We start from the raw sequence: 23,068 nt of genomic DNA on the forward strand, positions 1-23,068 counted from the left end.
CTTTTGGGGCCTTTCCCTCTATCAGAACTCAAATCAGAAGTAGGCTGGAGAGATGGCTCGGTGTTAAGAGTACTTGTTACTCTTCCAGAGTGCCTGGGTTCAATTCCCAGCACCTACATGGTGCCTCATAACCACCTGATACCCTCTTCTGACTTCTGAGTGCACCCGGCATGCCCGTGGCACACATACGTTCAGAGAAAGCATGCATACACATAACAGAAATTTGAAGAGAGAAACAAGGAGCAGGGTCTCGAAGGTGCCGGGACCAAGAAGGTGGAGGATGGCTGTTGCCTGATCAGGAGTTTTAGTGTCACTCTCCGTCACCATACCTTGTCCTTGACACTGTGGTCACAGCCAGAGCCCACGAGGAAGTCCAGAGCATCCAGCTGTCCATGTTCAGCGGCTCTGTGAAACGCTGTTCTTCCCAGCTGGCCGGAAGGTGAGGGACAGTGAGCCCTCCTCACACGACCAAAGCACACACGCACCGCGGCCCTGCCTTCTGCTTTCCTCATCTCTCTGTGCTTGTAGCTGCTTCCCCCACTCCATCCACCCAGCCACCTCTTACCCGGCCTCAACTTCTGAACAACAGCCCCTTTGTTGGGAGAAGCTCCCCCTTCTATTGCAGCTCTCCAGTGGCTCCCTGCTGCCTGCCACCTGAAGACAGCTTCAGAGGTCTTTTCTCCCCTAAAGTCCCAAGGATGCTTCCCACCCCTTTCCAATGACTCTAAATCTCTCCCTCCCTAAAAACATGCTCCTTTCTCTGACTTGTTTAGTCGTTCGTGGAAGTGAGAGTCAACCATGTTCTGTTTTCATCCCGCCTTCAGGTTCCCTCTGGGGACACTCAAGGTAGAGTACAATGTTTCTAGCTGATCAAAGAATGCACTCCAGATGTTCAGGACCCTAGTAGAACCTCAGCCAATAAGACCCATCAGCAGTGCGCCAACTAATGGGTACATTCAGTTAGTCCCAGCCAATGGAGGAGTTGAACGGATAGCTTTGCCATGGATCTTACCTTGTCTGCATGGTCCAAGGTCACGTCCTCCAGGTCTTCCATGACAAAGGCCAGCACAGGCACGTGGCCTTTCTGAGCAGCACAGTGTAGTAAGGTCAGGCCATCCTGGAAACAAGCCCAAGGGGACCCCTGGAGTCTGTGAAGGGAAACCCCTCTCATACACTACCTGTCACCCAGCACACATGGAAACAATGCTGTCAGTGCCGAACAGAGCTAGGCATGACCAGTAAGGCAGCCAGCAATCAGGAAGCCGCCGGAAGCCAAAGCCTGGCCCCATGCTCATCAGCTCTGCTTTGGGGCCAGTTGCCTTTACCTCTCTGAATCTGCATTTATTTATGCACAGACTGCAGGTCAGAGCACAGGGGAAGTATATATGCATCTCTAGCTGGCCTGGAACTCACTCTGTACACCAGGCTGGCCTCAAACTCATAGATATCCTCCTGCCTCTGCCTCCCAAGTGTTGTGATTAAAGGTTTTTCTCTATCATGCACAACTAAGAAACATTTTATATACAGGGAAAAAAAAATCCGAACTGTAAGGTGAGATCACAAGAATATCCTACTGAAAGATTGTGTGAGAATTCTAGGCACCGGCCTCCTTCATACAGCTGCGAATGAAGAAGCCAATGGAATGAAGAAGAAGCTGGAGAGATGGCTCAGCAGTCAAGAGCAGGCTGCTCCTACAAAGGATCTGGGTTCAATTCCCAGCACCCACATCAAATGGCTCACACCTGCTTGTAACTCCAATTCAAGGGGATCCGATGTCATCTGGCCTCTTAGGGTACCTAAATGCATGTTGCATGTTGCATATAAACTCATGCAGGCACACACACACACACACATACACACACACACACAGAGAGAGAGAGAGAGAGAGAGAGAGAGAGAGAGAGAGAGAGAGAGACCAATGAAGCAAAAAGTGAAGCCATTAACAGGGTGCTCTGTGTAAGATTACTAAGACTGACCTCCTAATCTCCCAGGGAGAACACAGGCCAGCTGTGCTAGGCAGGGTCTGGAGACGACATGTCTTTGAGAGGGAGGGGGAGATAGGAAGAGAGAGGTCTTTTGAGTGATATTTAATTTCCTGAGTGATATCTAAATGGAGGAAACTTACAAAGGACCCAGGATTTCCACCCCTGGCTGCATTAAGGTTGTAGTACCTGAAGTGCTGTTTGTCCTTTAAAAAAAAATATTTTTAGAGCCCAGCATTTAAGATTGCTTGTTGCTCTCGCAGAGGTCACAGGTTCCTATCACCCACATGGTGTGGTTCACAGGTTGCCTAAAATGGGTGAGTACGGCCACATTTCTTCTAAAGGCTCAGAGAGAAGGTTCAGTTATGGTTACTGGTGTTACAAACAGTTGTGAACTGCCATGTGGGTGCAAGGGATAGAACTTCCAGCCTCAGCTTCCTTTGTTGGCAGTCTCTTTCTATTTCCCCATGTGAACTCATAGGCCCCATGTGATCATAAGGGGCCTAAGTGGATAACCCAGGAAAAACAACCTTCCGGCTTCAAGATCTATAATCTCATTTGCAAGATTCCTTTTGTCCTATTAGATCCTGTGAGTTCATAGGTCTGAGATCAGAATATAGACATCTTTTAGGGGTGTTTGGCACCATAAAGGGAAACCAATCTGGGGACAGGGCTCGGTAGACAGAGTGCTAGCTCAGTACCCACAGGTCCTGGGTTCCATCCTCAGTGCAGAACAAACAAGGTGTGGAGGCATGCACCTGTAATCCTGGAACTGAACGTAGGTGGAGGCAAGAGGGTCAGCCTCGGCTACACGAGCAGTTCAAGGAAAGCCTGGGCTACATGAATCCCAGTGGAGGGCATTCCAAGCACCCAGATTTGTGGGACCCTGCTTTCTTAAGTCATTCACACACAGCGTGCAGCAGGAGGCCAGGTCCCTAAGGGGCCAGCACCCACCCAGCCTGGGATATTATGCTTCTCCTATTACTTCAGGGTATGTTAGGACACCCCCGTTACTAAATGGGAAACAAGCTTGGGTGATAAAGTAACCATTCAAGATCTAAGAGTTGGCATCCAGGATTCTGATCCTTCCATCTGGCCACCCTAAGGATGAGAAGGGCAGAGCCCGACAGGAGACCTAAGGAAGAACCCCCCCCCCCCCCCCGCCTCAGCGTGTCTTCCCAAGGGCCCTATAGAGTACTGGGCAGATCCTCAGCTGTAAATATGGAAAGCAGCTGGCCAGACAGTGGAGCATTCCCACCCCAGAGCAGGGAGGGGTACAACAACCAGATGAGAGAGCATTACCTGGCGAAAACACCCGTCCTTTCTCCAGCCTAGGGGGGCTCTGCTCAGTGGGGGCTGAAGGTTCCAGAAGGCCAGGCAAGCCGCCACAGGCAGAAGCAGGTGGGAAATAGAGGGGCCAGGGCTGTCACCTGAGGCTCACCTTGCTTTCACAGTGGACCTTGGCCCCAGCATTGACCAGGATCTGTACAATCTGCAAGTGGCCGAACCAGGCAGACAGGAGGAGTGCGTTCATCCCAAACTGGGGGAGAGGACACAGGGAGGTGAGGACAGAGGGAGGAGGCAGAGGCGTGGCTATGGCCACATGACCAAACCATTCCTCTACAGGTACAAATCAGTTCAGATGGCCTCAAGCTCTAGACACGTAAAGACCAGAACATTTTGTTGGCTTTTAAAACAGATTTATTTATGTTGTTTTACATGTACTAAGGTTCTGTCTGTATATGTATACTACGTTCCTGCCTGGCACCAGAGGAGGCTGGAAGAAGATATCAGATCTCCTGGGATTGGATTTATAGATGGTTGTGAGCCACAGTGTGGGTTCTAGGAGTCAAACCTGCGTCCTCTGTAAGAGCAACGAGTGCTGTAAACCGCCAGGCCATCCCTGCAGCCCCAGGTTTACCGTTATTAAACCAGAGGCTGATAGACCATAGGAAACTTTCTTTTGCCAGATAGGGCCGAAAAATAAAACAGGTGCCACCCACTCTCATCGCTACTTCAACAGAAGAACCATTGAAAATAAAATGTTTGGCGAGAACGGCTCTCCAGCTTGTTTGGAATTTTTTTACTTTTGCTTTGTTGTGTTTGAGATAGGTTCATATGTGGCCCAGGCTAGCCTCAAGCATGGCTAAGGGTGACTTTGACCTCCTGATCCTCCTGTCTGCACCTCTCAAATGCTGAAGCCTAAGGTGTGTGTCACTACGTGCGGTTATATTGACTGTGTGTGCACGTAGTGGACTGCATGTGGAAGTGCCCTGAGCTCTGACCTTCCACATTTTATGGCTTCCCGGCATTGATTGCTGAATTTAGGTTCCCAGGCTCGCATAGCACCTACCTTCACCCACTAAGTCAGCACCTGTCTTTTGCTTGTTGGTTTACTTTAATCTAGGGTCTCACTATGCAGCCCTGGATGGTCTAGAAGGGACTGTGTAAACCAGGTTGACTTCAAACTCACAGAGATCCTCTGCCTCTCCTCTGCCTCTCTACCTCTGCATCTGGTTGCGATCCCCAGCGCCTCATAAACTGGACATAGTGGTGCCCACCTGCAGTCCTAGCTCTTTGGAGCTCTCAGGGAATGGAACACTAGTTCAGGGTCAGCCTTGAGTTTGAGGCCAGCTTGGGCTCCCTGAGACCTTGTCTCCATTCTCTCTCTCTCTCTCTCTTTTTTCCATCCCCACCCCCACCCCTCTGCACAGGTGACCCACAACTCCAGCCCCGAGTTTCCATTCTTAAGTATACCCATATCAAATGTCACACTGTCAGATCCATCCCTTCTAAACCTGCAGAGGCAATTCCTTAGCTCCTTTTTGGGGCTCCCTCCCTCTCATGCAGAGAACCAGCTACTCAGCTGCCCAGTATGCTCTAAGACACAGTTTCTTAGCAAGTTACCCATTAAGGTGCTGAGCAGGGCAGAGCGCCATGGTCTCAGTATCACAGGAGACACTTTCTTTGCCTGGGCCTTTTACTAAGCCATTATTGATCCACGTGGTTATTTGTTCTACGGCTCACCAATCTCCCTCATCACATGGTGTTGAAAAGGACTAAAAATGTTCCCAGAATTAAAAGGTCATTTATAATCACGAGCACTTTCTTCTCGTATCAGGGGAAAGGGATGGGTCCAACGCCACTGGTCCCTGTCAGTCCCCAGGATCAACTTGGGCCCAGCCTATTATGTGTCTACACATCACTGTCACTTCCACCAATGACAACTACACACACACACACACCCCTACCGAGTCCACGTCGTCCACAGCAGCCCCGTGTTCCAGGAGCAGCCGCACAGCCTGCACATGCCCAGCTCCTGCAGCCCCGTGTAGGGCCACTCTGCCCACCTGCCAGGAGGAGAAGAAAATTGTCAATATGCCCGACTGCTTGGCCTGCCCCCAGCACCCTCCCTACCAAGACAGCTGGCCTGCAGGGAGGAAGGACTGTTGGTGGCTGTGCTGACCAGATGGCTGGGGACCCAGCCCTTCTTGGGGTCCCATCTCCCTGATATGGTACAAATCATAAGATACAATGACTGGGCCCATCTTCACAGCTTCTCACTGCTCTCAGAGTGGACCTACAAGACCCAGTGTGACCCTGCACTGGCCCCCCACGCCCCACCAGCCACTGCTTCTCAGAGGGGCCAGGTGGTGTCCAGCTCCAAACCTTTCTTCCTACTAAGAAGTCACATGTGACCTAAGACAGCTCTCAAAGTCCCCACGGGAAACAGAGCGTCTGCTTCTTCCTTCACCATGAGCTAACAGGGCCTGGCTGTCTGGCTCACTCTCCACCTCCCTGGGAGTTCATTCTAGTTTCTGGCCTTCAGTCCATCTGAGCATTCTGGGCCAGCAGCCACCATCTGTGGAGTCCACTTCTCTGCCACCCCAGCTTACGAGAGGCACCAAATAGAAACTACTTTTCTGTGTAATCTCTGGAGACCTGACCTTTCTTCTTCAGAGCTTCTGCCACACTATCCCCTCTACCTAAAACACTATGATTCACCTCACTTGCAGAAGCTTTCTGGGGTCTCTCCAGATGGGACAAAGCCCTTGGACTCCTCCCTGTGCTTATAAGAACAGTCTGTCACTGTGGAGATGAGGTCATTGGTTTGCTGTCTTTGCTACCTCACCAGACTCTGTGGGTTCTGCTCTGTTCCCAGCACCTAGCACAGGGTAGCCCTTAGTGAATGAATGAATGAATGAATGAGCCAACACATATGAGTAAATACATTGACTCAAAGGACGAGGATACTGATAAATGTGTAAGTCAATATAACTAGTGAAAAGATGGATAACAAATGGGTGGATGGATGGATGGATGGATGGACAGACAGACAAAGTGCTGTCATCCTACAAGACCATGTTTCCCTGCAGATACTTACTTGTCCAGGAGCTGAGACCAAAGCGTCCGTCACCAGCCACACGCTGCGTGACCTAAAGTAACCTGCCTTTGCCCCATTGCACCTGCCTTGACCTATACACAGAGTCAATACTTCCTACTCTCCATGTCTCCTCAGTGCTGAATGGCAGCCACCAAGCAGCTGAAGCACTCTGAAAACCAGAACACTGGAGACACACTCATAGTTCTTGTTACTATTCCTATATCCCAAGCTGGACCTGAAAGCTGAAGTTACGCCGTGTTGCATCGTCCCAGACGGTGCAGCTTCTTCTGCTGGCAAGGATCCTGCACCCAATCCCTGCTACTCATGGCCTAGTATATCCCCCAAGAGGTTCCTCAGAGCCAGAAATTCTGAGTCAGAGATGGTCCGCCTGTGCCCTCCCCAGCCTTGAGCAGTCTGAGCAGACCTTGTCTGTCACACAGGACCTTAACACCCAGGTGAATCCATTCTGCTTTGTTTACACTTGCAACTTCCTGCAAGAACTTTGAAGAAGAGACTGCCTGCCTTGCAGCTGAAACCAAGGATGGGCTCCGGTGGGGCTTTCCCTATATATACAAGAGCTGAATGTTAAATTCCGAGCCTTGATCAGAAAGCTTTGTCTTGGGCCAGGCGGTGGCAGCACATGCCTTTAATCCCAGCACTTGGGAGGCAGAGGCAGGCGGATTTCTGAGTTCGAGGCCAGCCTGGTCTACAGAGTGAGTTCCAGGACAGCCAGGGCTACACAGAGAAACCCTGTCTCAAAAAATCATAAAAAAAAAAAAGAAAGAAAGAAAGAAAGAAAGAAAGAAAGAAAAAAAGAAAGAAAACTTTGTCTTCATGCTTCTGTTGCCTCTCCGTCCTTTTTTAATTTCCAGCCCCTGTTTCAGGTGAGCCCAGTTCGTCCATGGCCACAGGTGGCTACACCCATCCTGTATGTCTGAACCTCTTTAAAGTCCCCTTAGAAGATGTAACCCTTTCTCTATTCTCTTCTCCAGAAAGACCATGGACCCTACCGCTCCCCTGCCTACCAAAATGGGCCTGTACCTCCTCAGCTTTTCACACACAGTGGGGACAGCAGGTGTTACGAAAGCCAAACTCGACTGCTGCTTCACACTTCACACACACTCCCTGGAGTCTGGAGTCTGGTCCCTCACAGTCCCCAGAATCCTGCCTACTGCACGTCTCCACCTTTGTCTTTTAGATGTGCCTTCCAGATGGGCCACGCAGACTCATAGTCTGAGCTCTGGAATTGCCAAAGCCTGGCTTGGAATCGTAACCCTCAGGCCAACTCAGGCAAGGGACACAGCACGGGCCCTCCCACAAGTCAATGCACACAATCACACCTCTTCTGGCACAGCGACTGGTTGGTCAGTTGGTTCATACTCACGTGGTTTCTAGCCCTGATGTTGACCCTCTTCTCAAACAGCTCCTTCATCCTCTCCACCTGATTCCAACGTGAGGCCTCATGGAGCTGTCTCTCCAGGGGAAGCACTGAGGAGAAAGCGGGGCTTGGGATGAGGGGAAGGACCCCACACTCTTAGGGATGTGTTTGGAGATGGTTGGATCATTCCCAACCCTTGAGGCGACCCAGGTTAGACAACAGTGCAGATTGAATGTGCTACCCTGAGGGGGACCAGAGGTGGAGTCTCCTGTTTTTAGACTTTCTTATCCCTCATTTCTCTACTTCTTCTCTCCTTGCCCTTAATTTTAACCCTTTCACCTCCACGTCTGCTTTGCCTGACTGGAAGATTCCCTTTTCTGCATTCTCTCTTCCTTTCAAGGCACTTCAGGGCACAGGGAGGTGGCTTGGGTAAGGTGTTTGCCTTGCAGATGTGAGCACCCGAGCAATTGGGCTCAGATCCCTAGAGCCCAATCTAAAAAGAAAACAGTAGACTCTCAAGATGGGCCAGAGAGTAAAGATACTTGGTGCCAAGGAAGTTTGATACCCAGGACCTACATGGTACAAAGAAAATTTCTGCAAGTTGTCCTCTGACATCTACACGAGCACTCTGATACAAACACACCTACATATCAAAAGAAATAAATAAAAATGTGATTTAAAAGACGGGTCGAGAGCTGGAGAGACGGCTCAGCAGTCTCTAAGAGCACTGACTGCCCTTCCAGAGGTCCTGAGTTCAATTCCCAGCAACCACACAGTGGCTCACAACCATCTGTAATGGGATCTGATGGCCTCTTCTGGTGTGTCTGAAGACAACGACAGTGTACCCACATACATGAAATTAAATAAGTAAACAAATAAATAATAAATAAATAAAAGGCAGGTCAGCAGTTAAGAGCATGTACGGCTCCTTCAGAGGATCTGAGTTTAGATCCCGGCAGCCATCTTGGAAGGCTCGCATCTGCCCATCACTGTAGCTTCAGGGGATGGACACTTTTTTCTGGTCTCTGCAGGCACCTACCTATGCACATATTCACACAGAGACATGGACACACATACAGAAAAAAAATCCATAAAAAGGAGTGGGGTAGAGTGTGAGATGGTTCACTTGGACATCGGCTACCAAGGATGACAGCCTGGACTCAATCTCTCAGACCCACGTGGTGGAAGGAAAGAGCTGACTCCCAAAAGTGTCCCCTGACCTCCACAAGCACATCATGAGTGCCTGCGCACAGACACAATCAACCAACCAATCAATCAATAAATGTAAAAGAAAGCTCGAGACGGCTCAGTGAAAGTGAAGGTGTTGGCATGCAAGCCAGACAACATGAGTTCGATTCCCAGAGCTCATGTGAAGAGCCAATTGGAGTGGAGGCAGAAAGAAAAGGATTGCCCAGAAGCTGGCAGGTCAGCAGTCTGGAGTATGCACCAGCTTGGCAGAAACAGCAAGAGAGATGCCGCCTCGAAAACAAGGTAGAAGAGAAGCAACTCCTGAAAGGTGTCCCCTGCTCTCCACACATGAGCCCGGTCCTTTGTGCGTCCAGGGATAGATGCCCAGAATCTTGTCAGGGGAAGCATGCACTGAAGTGACAGGGTTAGACTGACACCTTGCCTGTCCATGCTGTCGCCCCACACAGCCTCCAGCATCAGCAACGCACACCAGGCTCTCTGACATCTGAGCCTTTATGAGCACTGGCTCCTCTGCTCAGAATCACACACCCTCAGGTTCACTGCTCTCCCTTTGGCTGGGAGAATCCTTCAGGATCCTTTGACCCCAGCAGAACTCTGTGACCTCTCTGAAATAATCAGCACCTTGCTAGGTGTACTGGCACACGCCAGTAATTCCAGCACTTAGGAGATGAAGGAGGGTCAGGAGTTCAAGGACAGCGTCAGCAAGTTGAAATCCAATGTGAGCTTCATGAGATCCTGTCTCATAAAAAGGTAGGGCTGAGGGAACGGCCTGGAGAGATGGCTCAGTGCTTACGCACAGTAGCTGCTCTTACAGACAACTTGAGTTTGGTTATGAGTGCCCACATCTGGTGACTGGTAATTGCCTGTAACTAAGGTCTAGGGGATCTGACACCCTCTTCTGGTTTCTTCAGATACACTTAAGCACGCACAGGCACGCGCACGCGCACACACACACACACACAAATAAAAATAACAAAGCAAGACACACATCTTTAATCCCAACACTTGGAGGGAGAGGCTGGCAAATCTACAGGCCTGGTCTACATAGTGAATTCAAAGACACCCCCCAGGAATGCACTGTGAGAATCTGTGTCAATAACAACAACAACAACAACAACAACAACAACAATAATAATAATAATAATTAATTATTAATTATTATTATTATTATTGTTACTGTTGTTGTTGTTATTTAAAGCCACACTTAAGCTTAAGGGAGCCCAGTACCCATTTCTCATTCATCTGGGCAGATGGTAACAGCTGGATTCAGCATTTTGAAATCTAGTGGGCAGGACTATGGGGATTTGAGAAAGCACTACCGGGTTCAGTGGTCAGCGCTCAGCCTGGGCAGCAGGACTGAGACTTCTCAAAGGAGATGATGGGCCAGTTCTCTTTCCTATCCCGAGCAGGGCACCAAAGGTCTCTCCCAGGAGAGCGTGGTGGGAAGCGGCATGCATGCTTCCCACACGTTTAGAGGACCTGGTTCTAGGTACGATCTGAAAGAGGCACCAGAGTTCCTTATCTCACTCAGGGCTGACCACAGCATCTCTTTCCCAGATCCTGGTTTCTCCTTTGATATGGTGTCTACACCCCATTTTATTCTGGGTGAACTGGGATCCTTAAGTGTTTGCTTTGGTGGTGGTGGCGGCGGCTGACAGGGTCTCGTGTAGCCCAGGTAGCCTTGGACTGCCTGTGTAGCCAAGGATGGAAGACGATGTGGAATTCCTGGTCCTCCTGCCTCTACTTCCCCAGTGCTAGGATCGTGGATGTGTACCGCCATGCCTGGCTTTACATGGCACTTGGGATTGAACCCAAGGCCTTGCACATATTAAACAAGCATTCTACCGGCGGCCGAGCTGTGTGCGCTTCTATTCCTGATTTCAGCATTTCTACCAATATACAGTCATGTGACCTCACCCTCTTCCCTCAGCTTTCTCATTTGAAAAAATGGAGATGGTAGTAGGCCCGACCCATATGGTAGCAAAGGCAGAAGACTGGCCTGACCTGCTTTGAGGCCTGCCACACAAAGCCAGTTATTATCAGGATCGCTGTCACTCCCGGCTTGGGACTTCAGGACACCCTGAGTCCCATCCGTGCAGCCCCTGCGCCCTACACCTGTGCAACATCCTTCTGTTTCTTGACTGAGAGAGAGGTGTTCAGGCCATGGGCCACCTCTCCCTGGGTCGCCCTCTGTGAACCTGGGGTCCTCCCACCAGGCCTCAGTTCTTCCCTCCCCCACGTCCCCCGCCCCCGCCAGCAGCACCGGGACTCACAGCCGTGGGTCTCCCAAGCCAGCTCCTCCTCCATCCTGCTGCTCTGAGCTCAGCTCGCGCTTGGCGCTGAGTTGCCAGGGCGAGGAGGGCGCAGAGCCGGGAGCGCGCAGAGCCGGGAGTGGGCGGTGGAGGTTTTACATCTCTCCGTAGCCCCTGCTGGCTGTCAGCCCATCCGTGAATCCGACTCGCGGACCCGCAGCTTCCACACCCCCTCCCCGCCCCCGCTCCGTGCGTTCAAGCTGCCCCAGGTCCCTGCGCGCGGCTCCCCTGGGACCCTCCCAACCTTGATGCCTCAGTTAGGCCCTTCCACTCTGGACACTTCAGACCCTACTACCCCACCAAGCCTACTACGGACATAGGACAAAAGATGTATTCACGATCAGAAAAAAAAAATCGGGTTACAACAACAATGAGATATAAATTACATTATTTAGATTGGCCAAAACCAAACGCAAACAGGCAGAAACACGGAGAAAGTTGGAGGATGCCAGATGCCAGATGCCAGAGCAGACGGTGCAGTTGTCCCAGCAAGCGTGGTCTGCCGGTGGCAGCAGCCTAAGGCTGGCATTCTAGAATCCAGACTGCCAGAAAGGAGGGGAAAGACTTTTTAACCCGAAGGAAGTAAAACAAATCAAAGCTAAATAAATCAATGAAATTAACATTGTAAAAATCTCCTCCAGCAAAACGAACCACCCTGTGCTGCCTAAGGGTCTAAGAAACTGCTTTTCCTTTCTGGGCAGAACGCACTTCCAATCCTTTCCCCTCGGCTGGCTATTTCCCTGTCATTCTTTTTGGAGACTGGCTGAAGTGTCAAATTCCCAGGGTTAATTGTACCACCAACACTTCTCCACGTTAACGTAGCCTTTAATTGTTAGACCGTGGTCACGATTGACAGTCAAATCACACTAGGCTTTGGGCCCATTTCCCTATAATCTAATACTAAAAAGAAACAAAACATTGCTTTTTTTTTCTCCTTTGTTTATTTGTGTGTTTTGTCTTCTTCTGAGACCAAATTTAGCTTTGTTGTCTAGGCTGATCTCCAACACACAGGCTCATGCGATCTTTCACGTCGGCTTCTCTCCAGAGTCAAGTGTATGTAGTCTCATGACTGTCCTGCAAGTTGCTGGGATTCCCTGGAGCCACCCATTGCCTCCTGAAGAAGCTCAAAAAGTCACACAGGCCAAAACCTATGAGCACGGCAGAATTACATCTGTTGGGTTCCTCTGCTGCCCGTCTTCTTGCTTCTCTGTGTGCTGTTTTGTTCTTCCTTAGCTGAACAGAAGCGTACAAGGGGGGAAGTGGGGGATGGAAGAGAGTGTGGAACAGTACTGTCAACTCCACGATGGGAGCCCAGGGCAGAGGATTGCAGTTCCATGTTTGTGTGATGTTTGGACACTGCCCAGGTGTCTCTGGATTTTAGTCCCATCCTGCCCTTGCTGGAGGGAGGTGCTCTGACTGGTGGCAAATGACCAGAAGATTTAGCTCAGCCCAAAAAGACTGCTCAGAATGGCTCCCGGGGCCCCAAATGCTGGGCTACCGAGCCTCCCTCTGGAGTAGATAAAGGTCTCTTTACGAAGAGAGATGATTTTTTTTTTTTTTTTTTTTTTGCCCCAACATGCTATTTAGAAATGATCAACCTACAGAAAAGATAAAAGAATAGTGCCACATATTAACATTTTTCCACATTTTAGATTTGAGGGCTTTTTAATTAAAAAAATATTTTATGTACATGAGTATTTTCCCTGTTGTAGACATGTGTAGTTTTAGCACTTAGGATGCAGAGTCTGTCTAGGCCGGGCAGCATACCAAGTTCCAGGTCTGGCTACTTAGTAAGACCCTACCTGTAATAAATCTATCAATAAATGGATGAACACATAAACACATAAATAATTTCCCCTATCAACTGCAGCTCTGCACCCATTAACCATCTTCTCTCACGCCCCCCCCCCCCCCCCCCCATGGTCTCTTTAGATTGCAGGAACCACTATTTTGTCTCTGCTTTAAAATCACCTCTAGCCGGTGGTGGCGCACGCCTTTAATCCCAGCACTTGGAAGGCAGAGGCAGGCGGATTTCTGAGTTCGAGGCCAGCCTGGTCTACAGAGTGAGTTCCAGGATAGCCAGGGCTACACAGAGAAACCCTGTCTCGAAAAACCAAATTAATTAATTAATTAATTTAAAAAATAATAATAAAATAAAATCACCTCTGTATCTTACACATAAAAGTAAACACATGTATTTGGTTTTCTTTGCCTGGTTTATCACAATGTCCTTTGGCTTTTTTTCCCACCAGCCTGCCCCGAACGCTTGGAACTCAAGTCAGGGCATCTCACACATGGTGGTCAAATGCTCTGCCACTGGGTTATACCCACAGCCCTTGCTTTCCCTTTAATCTGTGACTCCCATGCCCTGCCCCACCCCCACCCATCCTCCCTGTTGTCTGTCCTATAGCCGTCCCCACATTCCACCATCTGGGTGCTGCCAGTCCTTCTCCACCGTGTCACTTGCTGCGTTCCTGTCCCCTGCATGTTCCTCAATTTGGTGGCCCAATTGCAAGATTTGGTGAGCGTTTGGGAAGCTTTCACAGAAGTGGTACTTCTGTCTGTCTGCTGTTGGGTTTTGTTTGTTGTTTTGTGGAGAGGGGCAGGAGGAGCGTGTTTTTTTGTTTTTGTTTCTGAGACAGGGTCTCCTGTCACTCACATTGGCCTAAGCTCCCTATGTAACTTGAGGATAGACTTGACCTTCTAATCCTCCTGCCTCTATCACTGAGTGCTGAGATCACAGGTGTTGACCACACCTGTGTGGTCTGTGTCGTGTGGTGCTGGGGACCAAAGCCATCTTCCTGCATGCTAGGCAGGAACTCTACCGACTGAGCTAATCCTGGCCCTTTGTTTTATTTTTAGATTTTATTAATTAATTAATTAATTTTTGAGACAGGGTCTGTCTACATAACCCTGGGTGTCCTGGAACTCACAATGTAGACCAGGCTGGTCTCAAACTCAGAGAACCACTTGTCTCTGCCTCCTGGTTGCCTGATTGTTGATTAAAACGTGTGTGTCACTATGCCTGGCTTTTTATTTTTTTGAGATAATAGCTCTCTAGGGAGACCAGGCTGACTCCAGCTACAGATCTTCCACCCCCACAACCCCCTGTCTCAACTCCCAAGGGCTAGAATTCAATGGCACAGCACCAGGAATCCTTGATACTTCGGATTACCCAGCCCATCTCCAGTCTCAGGCCTTCTTTAGTCACACTCCCCTGCCCCCCATGTATCCACAACAGCGTGAGGTTAGTGCCAATAAGGGGTACCTGACCTCATAATCCAAAGGTGGTTCCACTCCCCCAACTGATGAAGTAACCGTTTCTGCAGCCTTCAATCAGACTGTTTAAATAAACCCTGTATTAAAGCAGCCGAAGTGTCTCGGTTGTAGAATTCTTGTCTACCATTCACAAAACCTTGGCTTCCATCTCCAGAATCACAGAAAAGCATGAACTTTTGTTCTTGAGGCAGAACCCGCTAGGCCGGCTGAAGCTCCGGTCCTCGACACAAGGGGGAGCCAGAGTCAGCAAAGCGTTGCAGCATGCCGTACCGTAATGCGTGTAAGTGTGCGCACATGGATCTGCCCTCAACACTAATAAGACAAGTGACCCGGGCCACAGGGACGCGAGGAGGGAGATGGGATGCAGCTGTAATCTAATCTGACTCACTGGATCCAACCAGTTGGCTGAATCTACTGGTGACGGACACAAGTGGAGTCCGGAGGACAACTTGCAGGAATTCGTTCCTTCTACTACGTGTGCCTCGGGGATTAAATGGGTCCTCTGGCTTGGCAGCATCTTGACCTGCTGGCCCTATGTTTTGTTTTAACAGAGCCTCATGTGGTCCAGGCTGAACTTTATCTCAATTTATAGCCAAGCATGGCCTCAACCATCGTCCTGCCTCCACCTTTGAGTGGAACAAGGCCTGAGATTAGAGAAATGGGTTCTGTGAGTGCTGGTAACTGAACCCAGAATTTCACCTAACACCTGAACTTCGTCTCCAGTCCTGAGTTTTTTCTTTTTCTGTCTGTCTTTCCCTTCCTTTCCCTTCCTTCCTTCCTTTCCTTTCTTTCTTTCTTAGATGGGTTTCACATGGAACATGCTGACCTCCGTCTGGCTATATTAGCTGAGAATGACCTTGAACATCTGGGCCTCCTGCCTCTACCTTGTCCAGTGCTATGATTACACACCATCCCTGACTTATTCTGCCATATATATATATATATATATATATATATATATATATATATATATATATATATATATATGAATGACAGGGTCTCACTATCTCACTAAATTATTAAGGCTGGCCTTGAACTCACTCTGTAGCCCAGACAGGCTTGAGACTCATGATCTTCTTGAGTGGCCAGGGTCACAGACCTGCACTACCACGCCTGGCTCCAAATGAACCTCTAAACGCAAGAGGGAAAGAGATGTCTGCCTGGAAAACCGATGGGCTGACAGAGACACATAATTTAAAAATAAAAAATCAATTAGGACTTGGAGAGACGGTGCAGTGGTTAAGAGCACTTGCTGCTCTTGCAGAAGACCCAGGTTCAGTTCCCAGGAACCTTAAGATCTCATAACTGCCTGCAATTCCATTTCCAAGGGATTCAACACCCTCTTGTAGCTCCTATGAAAACTAAACATGCACGTGATATATATATATATATATATATATATATATATATATATATATATATATATGCAGGCAAACACAGATACACTTTTTAAATTTCTTAAACTAAAAAAGATATTATTATTTAAATTTATATTAATATCATTAATATAAATCATAATTATATAATAATAATAAATATACTGGCTAGTTTAATGCCAACTTGATACAAGCTAGAGTCATTAGAGAGGCGGGGACCTCAATAGAGAAAATGTCTCCAATGATTGGGTTGTAGGCAACCCTGTAGGGCATTTTCTCAATTAGTGATTGATGTGGAAGGGCCCAGTCCATTGTGGGTGGGGACACCCTTGGGCTGGAGGTCCTGGGTTCTACATGTAAGTGGGCTGAGCAAGCCACGAAGAGCAAGCCGTTAAGCAACATCCCTCCAAAAACCCTCTGCATCAACTCCCGCCTCCAGGTTCCTGCCCTGTGTGAGTTCCTGTTCTAAGCCAAATATATCCTTTCCTTCCCAAGTTGCTTCTTGGTCATGTTTCATCACAGCAATAAAATCCCTAACTAAGACAATACCTAAAGCTGTTACGAGAATTAAGTGACCCGGTGTCTGAGAAAGTGCACTGAGAGAGCCAGTGCAAAGCTGAGGCAGAACTCCGAGGAGGCCCTCCCAATTGCTCCAAACCCAAGACTCAGCTGTTCTCTGGAGGTTCCTGGTCTATGGCATCTGCTAGATAGGACCGGTTTGCAGCCCTCACTGCCTCCCATATGCAGGATCCTTTCCCTAGATGACCCTTTTGTCACAAAGGCGGTGACCGATTCATCCTTGTGTTCTTTCCCAAGTTGCTTTTTGGTCATGGTGTCACACAGCCCGGTAAGATTCAACCAAATTACGCTAAAGCTCATGAGAAAGAAATAAGTTTGTAAACACCAAGAACGATAGAAAAACAGGAATGATGGGCGGATGATGGTGCCGGGTCCTGGAACCACTGGACAGAAGCTGACAGAAAAACAGGTTTTTGTTTTGTTTTTGTTTTTTTACCAACGTGGGGATCTTAGCTTGATGGTAGTCTTTTTACTGCAGGGTGTAGGCTCAATCCCTATCCCTGGAAAAAGTAAAATGATGTACACACCCTTTACAACAACTCTCTCTAAGAATCTGTTTCCCAGGGCTGGAGAGATGGCTCAGTGGATAAGAACATTGGCTGCCCTTCCAAAGGACCAACGTTCAAATCCCAGCACCTACATGGCAGTTCAATACTGTCTGTAATTCCAGTTCCAGGGGACCTGACACCGTCACACAGATATACATGGATACTAACTAAATTTACTATGCTAGTAAAATACTAACTAAAGTTAGAAAGAAAGAAAGAGAGGGAGAAAGAAAGAAAGAAAGAAAAGAATCTGCGTCTCTACAGGTGTGTGGGGGAAAGGATGTTTTGTTCTCTTTGGTTGTTTTCATTTTTTTTTTCCTTCCTTTTTTTTTTTTTTTTTTTTTTCTGCAGTAAAGAGCTGGAAACAACCCACGGGTGCATCAATAGAGTGAACACAACCAAATACAAAGAGATGCAGCCACAGCAGCAGAGCTGAAAGACGGTTAAAGAGAAAGTAATGGATCCGTGCTTGCTGGGGTTAGAACGTCTTAAGAGAGATGGAACTCAGTGCAGGAAGTGTTGAAGGTGTCTCTCTTTCTTTCTTCCTCTGCCCTCCCCCTTTGACAATCTCTACCTATACACAGCTGTGGCTGTCCTGGAATTCACTCTGTAGACCTGGCTGACTTCAAACTGAGATCCACCTGCCTCTGACTCCTTAGTGCCGGGATTAAAGGTGTGCTCCACCATATTTGGATGGGTTTTGTTTGTTTGTTTGTTTGTTTGATTTTGAGCTAGAGCCAGATATGGTTCGCCTTGAACTGTGTCTAGTTGTGTGTACCTGTAATCTAGTACTTAGGAGACGGAGGCAGGAGGATCAGAAGTTCAAGGTCATCCTGTCTCTGGAATAGCCAGACCTCGAATCAAAAAGAAACAAATCGGTTCGTGCCGATTGTCATTGTGGCCTGTGCCCTTAATTCCAGTACTTGAGATGCAGAGGCATGTGGGTCTCTGTAAGTTCAAGACCAGCCTGGTCTACAAAGAGAGTTCCAGGACAGCTAGGGCCACACACACACACACAGAAACCTTGTCTCAGAAAAAAAATTTTTAAAGAAATAAAAACAAAAAAAAAACAAACAAATAAGGGCTGGAGAGATGGTTCCACAGGAAAAGGCACTTGCTGCTCTTGATGACTGGGTGTGATACCCCAGGGGTGGCTCACAAGCATCCATAACTCCAGTTCCAAGGGGTCTGACCACCAGGAACACCTGTGTACATAGATATACATGCAGGCAAAATACTTATACACATGAAATAAATAAATCTTTCAAAATAAGTGGCTTAGGGTTTGCCAGGGTAAGGACAGACGGTGGGGAGAGGGGTAGAAAGAGGGAGGATGGAGGGGGTGCTGGGGTACCCTAGGAGAAACAGTGGGGCTCAGAGGGCAACGTGAGAGAAAAAGGAGCCGGTGTGGAAGTGGACACAGCAGGACTTGCTGTGAGAGGGTGTCAGGCGGCAAGGGTGGCTTCAAGGCTTACGGTCTGCTGGCAGGATTGCTAGGTGTCATCCTTGTATCCACCAGCCCAGTAGCTGTATCCTCTCTCTGGAGCTTGTGCATGCACATATCCATTACTGAGGGCTGTGTACCTCAGACCCGTCTCCCTGGCAGGTCTGCAAATGCACCAGCCTTTCCAGGAAAGCATCCTGTCATGAGCCACACTTGCCTCTACTTGTGGCTGGCTGCCTTCTGGTTCTAGTCTGGGACGGGACATGGACTCAGCCTGTTGAGTACTAAGAAAAGAACCTGTACCTGACTCCCAGAGGCTGCCCCAGGAAGACGGCTGCTGCATTAGTGTCCTGCCTCTGGACTCCCAAACCCTTGCCCTCCATGGGTCATCTGAGTGTGACCAGCTTCCTGCTCCACTTGCTTCAGAGCCTTCTATGAGGAACCTGCTCACAGGTGGTCCAGTCCTCAAGGCCCTGGGCAGCCCTTTCCTCTCCTGTTGGATGTGATCTTTCTGAACCCCACTCTGGAGGTCTTTCTTCTACAGCATCCTGAAGAGGGCACCCTGGCTGGATTCCCACGGCCTGAGACCCTGCCTTTAGGTCAGCAGTGCCTTCCGGTTGGCAGGGCCTGGGCTCCATTGATAAGAGCACTGCCACCCAGCTCTTTCCCAGAACTGGCTCTACATTCTGCTCTGCACAACTCATCCACACACGCCTGCTGGCTCCCCTGCTGCTGCCTGCACAGAAGGTTCTGGAGTCTGGTGGGGTGGCATGCACCTGCGATTTCATTATTCGTGAGGCCTAGGTTAGGGAATCTTGAGTTTAAGACCAGCCTGAGCTACTTAATAAGACTTAAAAGTAAATAAGTAGTTAGTGAGACAGCTTAGTGAGTGAGGGCTTGCTGCCAAGCCTGACCACCTGAGTTCCATGCCCAGGACCCATATGGTAGAAAATAAGAATTCACTGGACCCCTTCAGTTGTTGTCTGACCTCTGAATATACAGCAAGGCTTAAGTACACACACACACACACACACACACACACACACACACACTCAAGCAAGTAATAACACAATTAAAAAAAAAAAAAAACACTACATAAGGATGTAGTTCAGTTGGCAGAGGGCTTGCCTAGCATCCACAATGTCCTGAGTTAGAGCCCCGGAACTGCATAGACTGAATGTGGTGACACAAGCCTACAATCTCAGTGCTTGGAAACTGGAGGCAAAAGGATCGGAAGTTCAAAGTCATCCTCAGGTGCATAGCAAGTTGGGGCCAGCCTGGGCTACAGAAGAGCTTGTCTCAAAATGGAGCAACAAAAATGCAAGTAAAGGGGCTGGAGAGATGGCTCAGCGGTTAAGAGCACTGACTGCTCTTCCAGAGGTCCTGAGTTCAATTCCCAGCCACCACATGGTGGCTCACAACCATCTGTAATGGGATCTGGTGCCCTCTTCTGGTGTGTCTGAAGACAGCTACAGTGTACTCATATACATAAAATAAATAAATGTCTTTAAAAAAAAAAAAAAAACAGCCAGACAGTGGTGGCACACGCCTTTAATCCCAGCACTTGGGACGCAGAGGCAGGCAGATTTCTGAGTTTGAGGCCAGCCTGGTCTACAGAGTGAGTTCCAGGACAGCCAGGGCTACACAGAGAAACCCTGTCTCAAAAAATAAAAAAACAAAACAAAACAAAAAACCCAAAAACCTAAATGAGGAAATAACTGGGAGTGAATTGAGGGTATGCTAGCTTGGCTGCTCATCTCCATGTGCCTTTGGCTAGTCACGTGACCTCTCCACATCTTCACCTCTTGGCAGTGTCCCAGCACATTAGAGGTCCTTACAGGTCTTTCCTGTATCTTAACAGGAAGCCTTGCCTGGAGCACATGCACAGAGCGGCTACTTACCTCATCTCCACCTGCAGAGGCAGAACACTGAGACTCACAGGGAGCTCTGTATCTTGTCCAGGGCCACAGGCTGGGAAGTGATAAGGCCCAACTTGCCTGAGCCCTGAGTCATCCTCCCCCCTCCCCCGTGTCTGCCTTGTCATTTAGGCCCCGGGAGGCTAGCACACGTGTTGTCAGCCCAGGAGGGAGAGGGCAAAATCTCAAGCTTCCGCTCTCTGAGAACGCCTGAGATGTCATCGAGGAAGACATAATGGGAGAGATATGGCTGTCATCTCTCCCATATAGAGGAAGCTTGCAGGAAAGCCTCTGGGTTCACTGTTCGTCACTGAATTAACAATGTCACAAGGAGAGCCATCAAGATGGTTCATCGGGCAAAGACACTTTCACCAAGCCTTACAGTAAAGCTATTCCCATAAATTATGTAATTATGTTCTCTCTCTCTCTCTCTCTCTCTCTCTCTCACACACACACACACGATACTAAATAAATAAAGTTTTATTTAAAGGCACAAGAAACAGCTGTAATGGCACATACATGTAATTCCAGCACTCTGGAGGCTGAAGCAAGCTGAGCCTTGAGTTTTAAGCCAGTCTGGTCTATATAGCAGGTCTTTGTCTCAAGAGGGTTGGAGATCATGGACAGCAGCTAAGTTACAGAATTGATTTAAGTGTCCAAGACCAAAGGAATGGATAACAAAAATGTACAAAATGTGGCAAACATGGAACCGGCACCCGAAGGGTCAGCGTGTGAAGTTGGCGGTAGCAACTCGGGTCTTCCCGCCATCGCTGTGGTGGCCACAGCCAAGCACACGACCCCAGCCTGAGGTGGCGGTGGGAAGCCCACCTCACGGAGTGACCTCATGGAGGGTGGCAGAGGAAGTGGCAACAAATCCACTGGGTTGGCTGGCAGGAGGAGCGGGCTACTCAAATGTTGATTTGGCCGCCTGGTATGAGGCCCCTGTCTCCTTATTTAGATGTGGACCCACGCTATCTTGTTCAGGATGCTGATGAATTTATTTTGCCAACTAGAGCTAATAAAACCCGAGGCAGATTTGAACTAGCTTTCTTTGCCATTGGAGGATGCTTCATGACTCCGGCTGCATTCGGGGCAATGAACGGTCTTCATTTAGGATTGAAGGAAACCCAGAGCATGGCCTGGTCCAAACCAAAATATGTACAGATTTTGAATATGGTGACCAGGCAGGGGGCACCTTGGGCTAATACTCTAGATTTCCTGTGACAAAGATCATGGATGGTCAGCATGGACTGCACTGCTTGCCCTCAGTGGGTGGAAGCCAAGCCCCTTGGTAGCTACTGAGTGTGTGTTCCCTTCTCCTTTGGAGATGATCTTGCACATCCTACCCCCAAAAGTGGAAAGCTGCTTACTCTCCAAATTCAGGCTGTACTTTTATTACCATGTTAATTCATTTAAAAATCTAAAACTTAATGATGCCCTATTTTCCAAATAAAGAGTGAAAACAGGACCAAAAAAAACCGTGGCAGATGTACAAAATAGAAAAAAATGAAGTTATAGTGGTCCCAAGAAAATGGACACAAATGGAATTGTATTAGGTAATTAAGCTGGTTTCAGAAAGGTAAATACAGGGTTTTTTCTCCTTTTTCTTTCACTTTTAAAAAAGATGTGTGTGTGTGTATGTGTGTGTGTGTATGTGTGTGTGTGTATGTGTGAGTGTATGAGTGTGTGTGTGTGTGTGTGCATGTGTGTGTATGTGTGTGAGTGTGTATGTGAATGTGTGTGAATATGTGTGTGTATGTGTGTGCATGCATGTGTGTGAGTGTGTATGTGTGTGAGAGTGTTTGTGAGTGTGTGTGTGAGTGTATATGTGTGTGGTGAGTGTGTGTGAGTGTGTGAGTGTGTGTGAGTGTGTGTGTGTGTGTATGTGTGTGGTGTGTGTGTATGTGTGTGTGTGCGTATGTATATGTGTGTATGTGTGTGAGAGTGTATGTGAATGTGTGTGTGAGTGTGTATGTATGTGGTAAGTGTGAGTGTGAGTGAATGTGTGTGTTTGTATATGTGTGTGTATGTGTGTGAGAATGTATGTGAATGTGTGTATGAGTGTGTATGAGTGTGTGTATGTGTGTGCATGTGAGTGTATGTGTGTGAGTGTGTATGTGTGTGGTGTGTGTGTGTGTGAATGTGTGCGTATGTATATGTGTGTATGTGTGTGAGAGTGTATGTGAATGTGTGTGTGAGTGTGTATGAGTGTGTGTATGTGTGTGCATGTATGTGAGTGTGTGAGTGTGTGTGTATGTGTGTGGTGTGTGTGTGAGTGTGCATATATATATGTGTGTATGTGTGTGTATGAGTGTGTGTATGTATGAGTGTGTGTGTATATGTGTGAGTATGTATGTGTGTGTGTATTAAAGGGAAGTAGAAGCACATTTTTCTAAGACTACGAAGGGGATTAAAGAGGAAAGGGGTGGGCAGAGAAAAGGAAGATGGGGAAACTGAGCTGGGCAGAGGATATCTCACGAATATTCAAAGGAACATGAATTTTTGTGACCCAAGGTCATTTAGGTGTCACAAAGTAGATCTAGAGCCTTGGCTATCAAGCAAGGCCTCCCGGCTCCCAGCCTGCCCCTCCCGGCCACCTGAGTTGAGCCTGCCACACACTGCCATGCCTCCTGAGCCACACAGTTCCTCAGGTCACCTGCT

At 48.5% G+C, this 23,068-nt stretch overlaps 1 protein-coding gene across 3 annotated transcripts in view; it reads right to left on the reverse strand.

The window, feature by feature from the left end:
- Window positions 1-11,378, reverse strand: part of Ankdd1a (ankyrin repeat and death domain containing 1A) — a 22,930-nt gene extending 11,552 nt beyond the window's left edge. The window contains exons 1-6 of one of the 3 annotated variants that reach the window (XM_076925815.1): window positions 11,227-11,378; window positions 7,751-7,854; window positions 5,234-5,332; window positions 3,424-3,522; window positions 1,013-1,117; window positions 330-428 (exon numbers count right to left, since the gene is read on the reverse strand). In XM_076925815.1, the coding sequence (XP_076781930.1) occupies window positions 330-428; window positions 1,013-1,117; window positions 3,424-3,522; window positions 5,234-5,332; window positions 7,751-7,854; window positions 11,227-11,260 (540 nt within the window). In that variant the 5' untranslated portion in view covers window positions 11,261-11,378. The remainder of the gene's footprint in view (window positions 1-329; window positions 429-1,012; window positions 1,118-3,423; window positions 3,523-5,233; window positions 5,333-7,750; window positions 7,855-11,226) is intronic. The other 2 variants (XM_076925814.1, XM_076925816.1) reach the window with 2 other exon arrangements.
- Between the last annotated feature and the right edge of the window lie 11,690 nt (window positions 11,379-23,068).

Source organism: Arvicanthis niloticus, chromosome 26 (assembly GCF_011762505.2).
Source record: "Arvicanthis niloticus isolate mArvNil1 chromosome 26, mArvNil1.pat.X, whole genome shotgun sequence".
NCBI lineage: Eukaryota > Metazoa > Chordata > Mammalia > Rodentia > Muridae > Arvicanthis > Arvicanthis niloticus.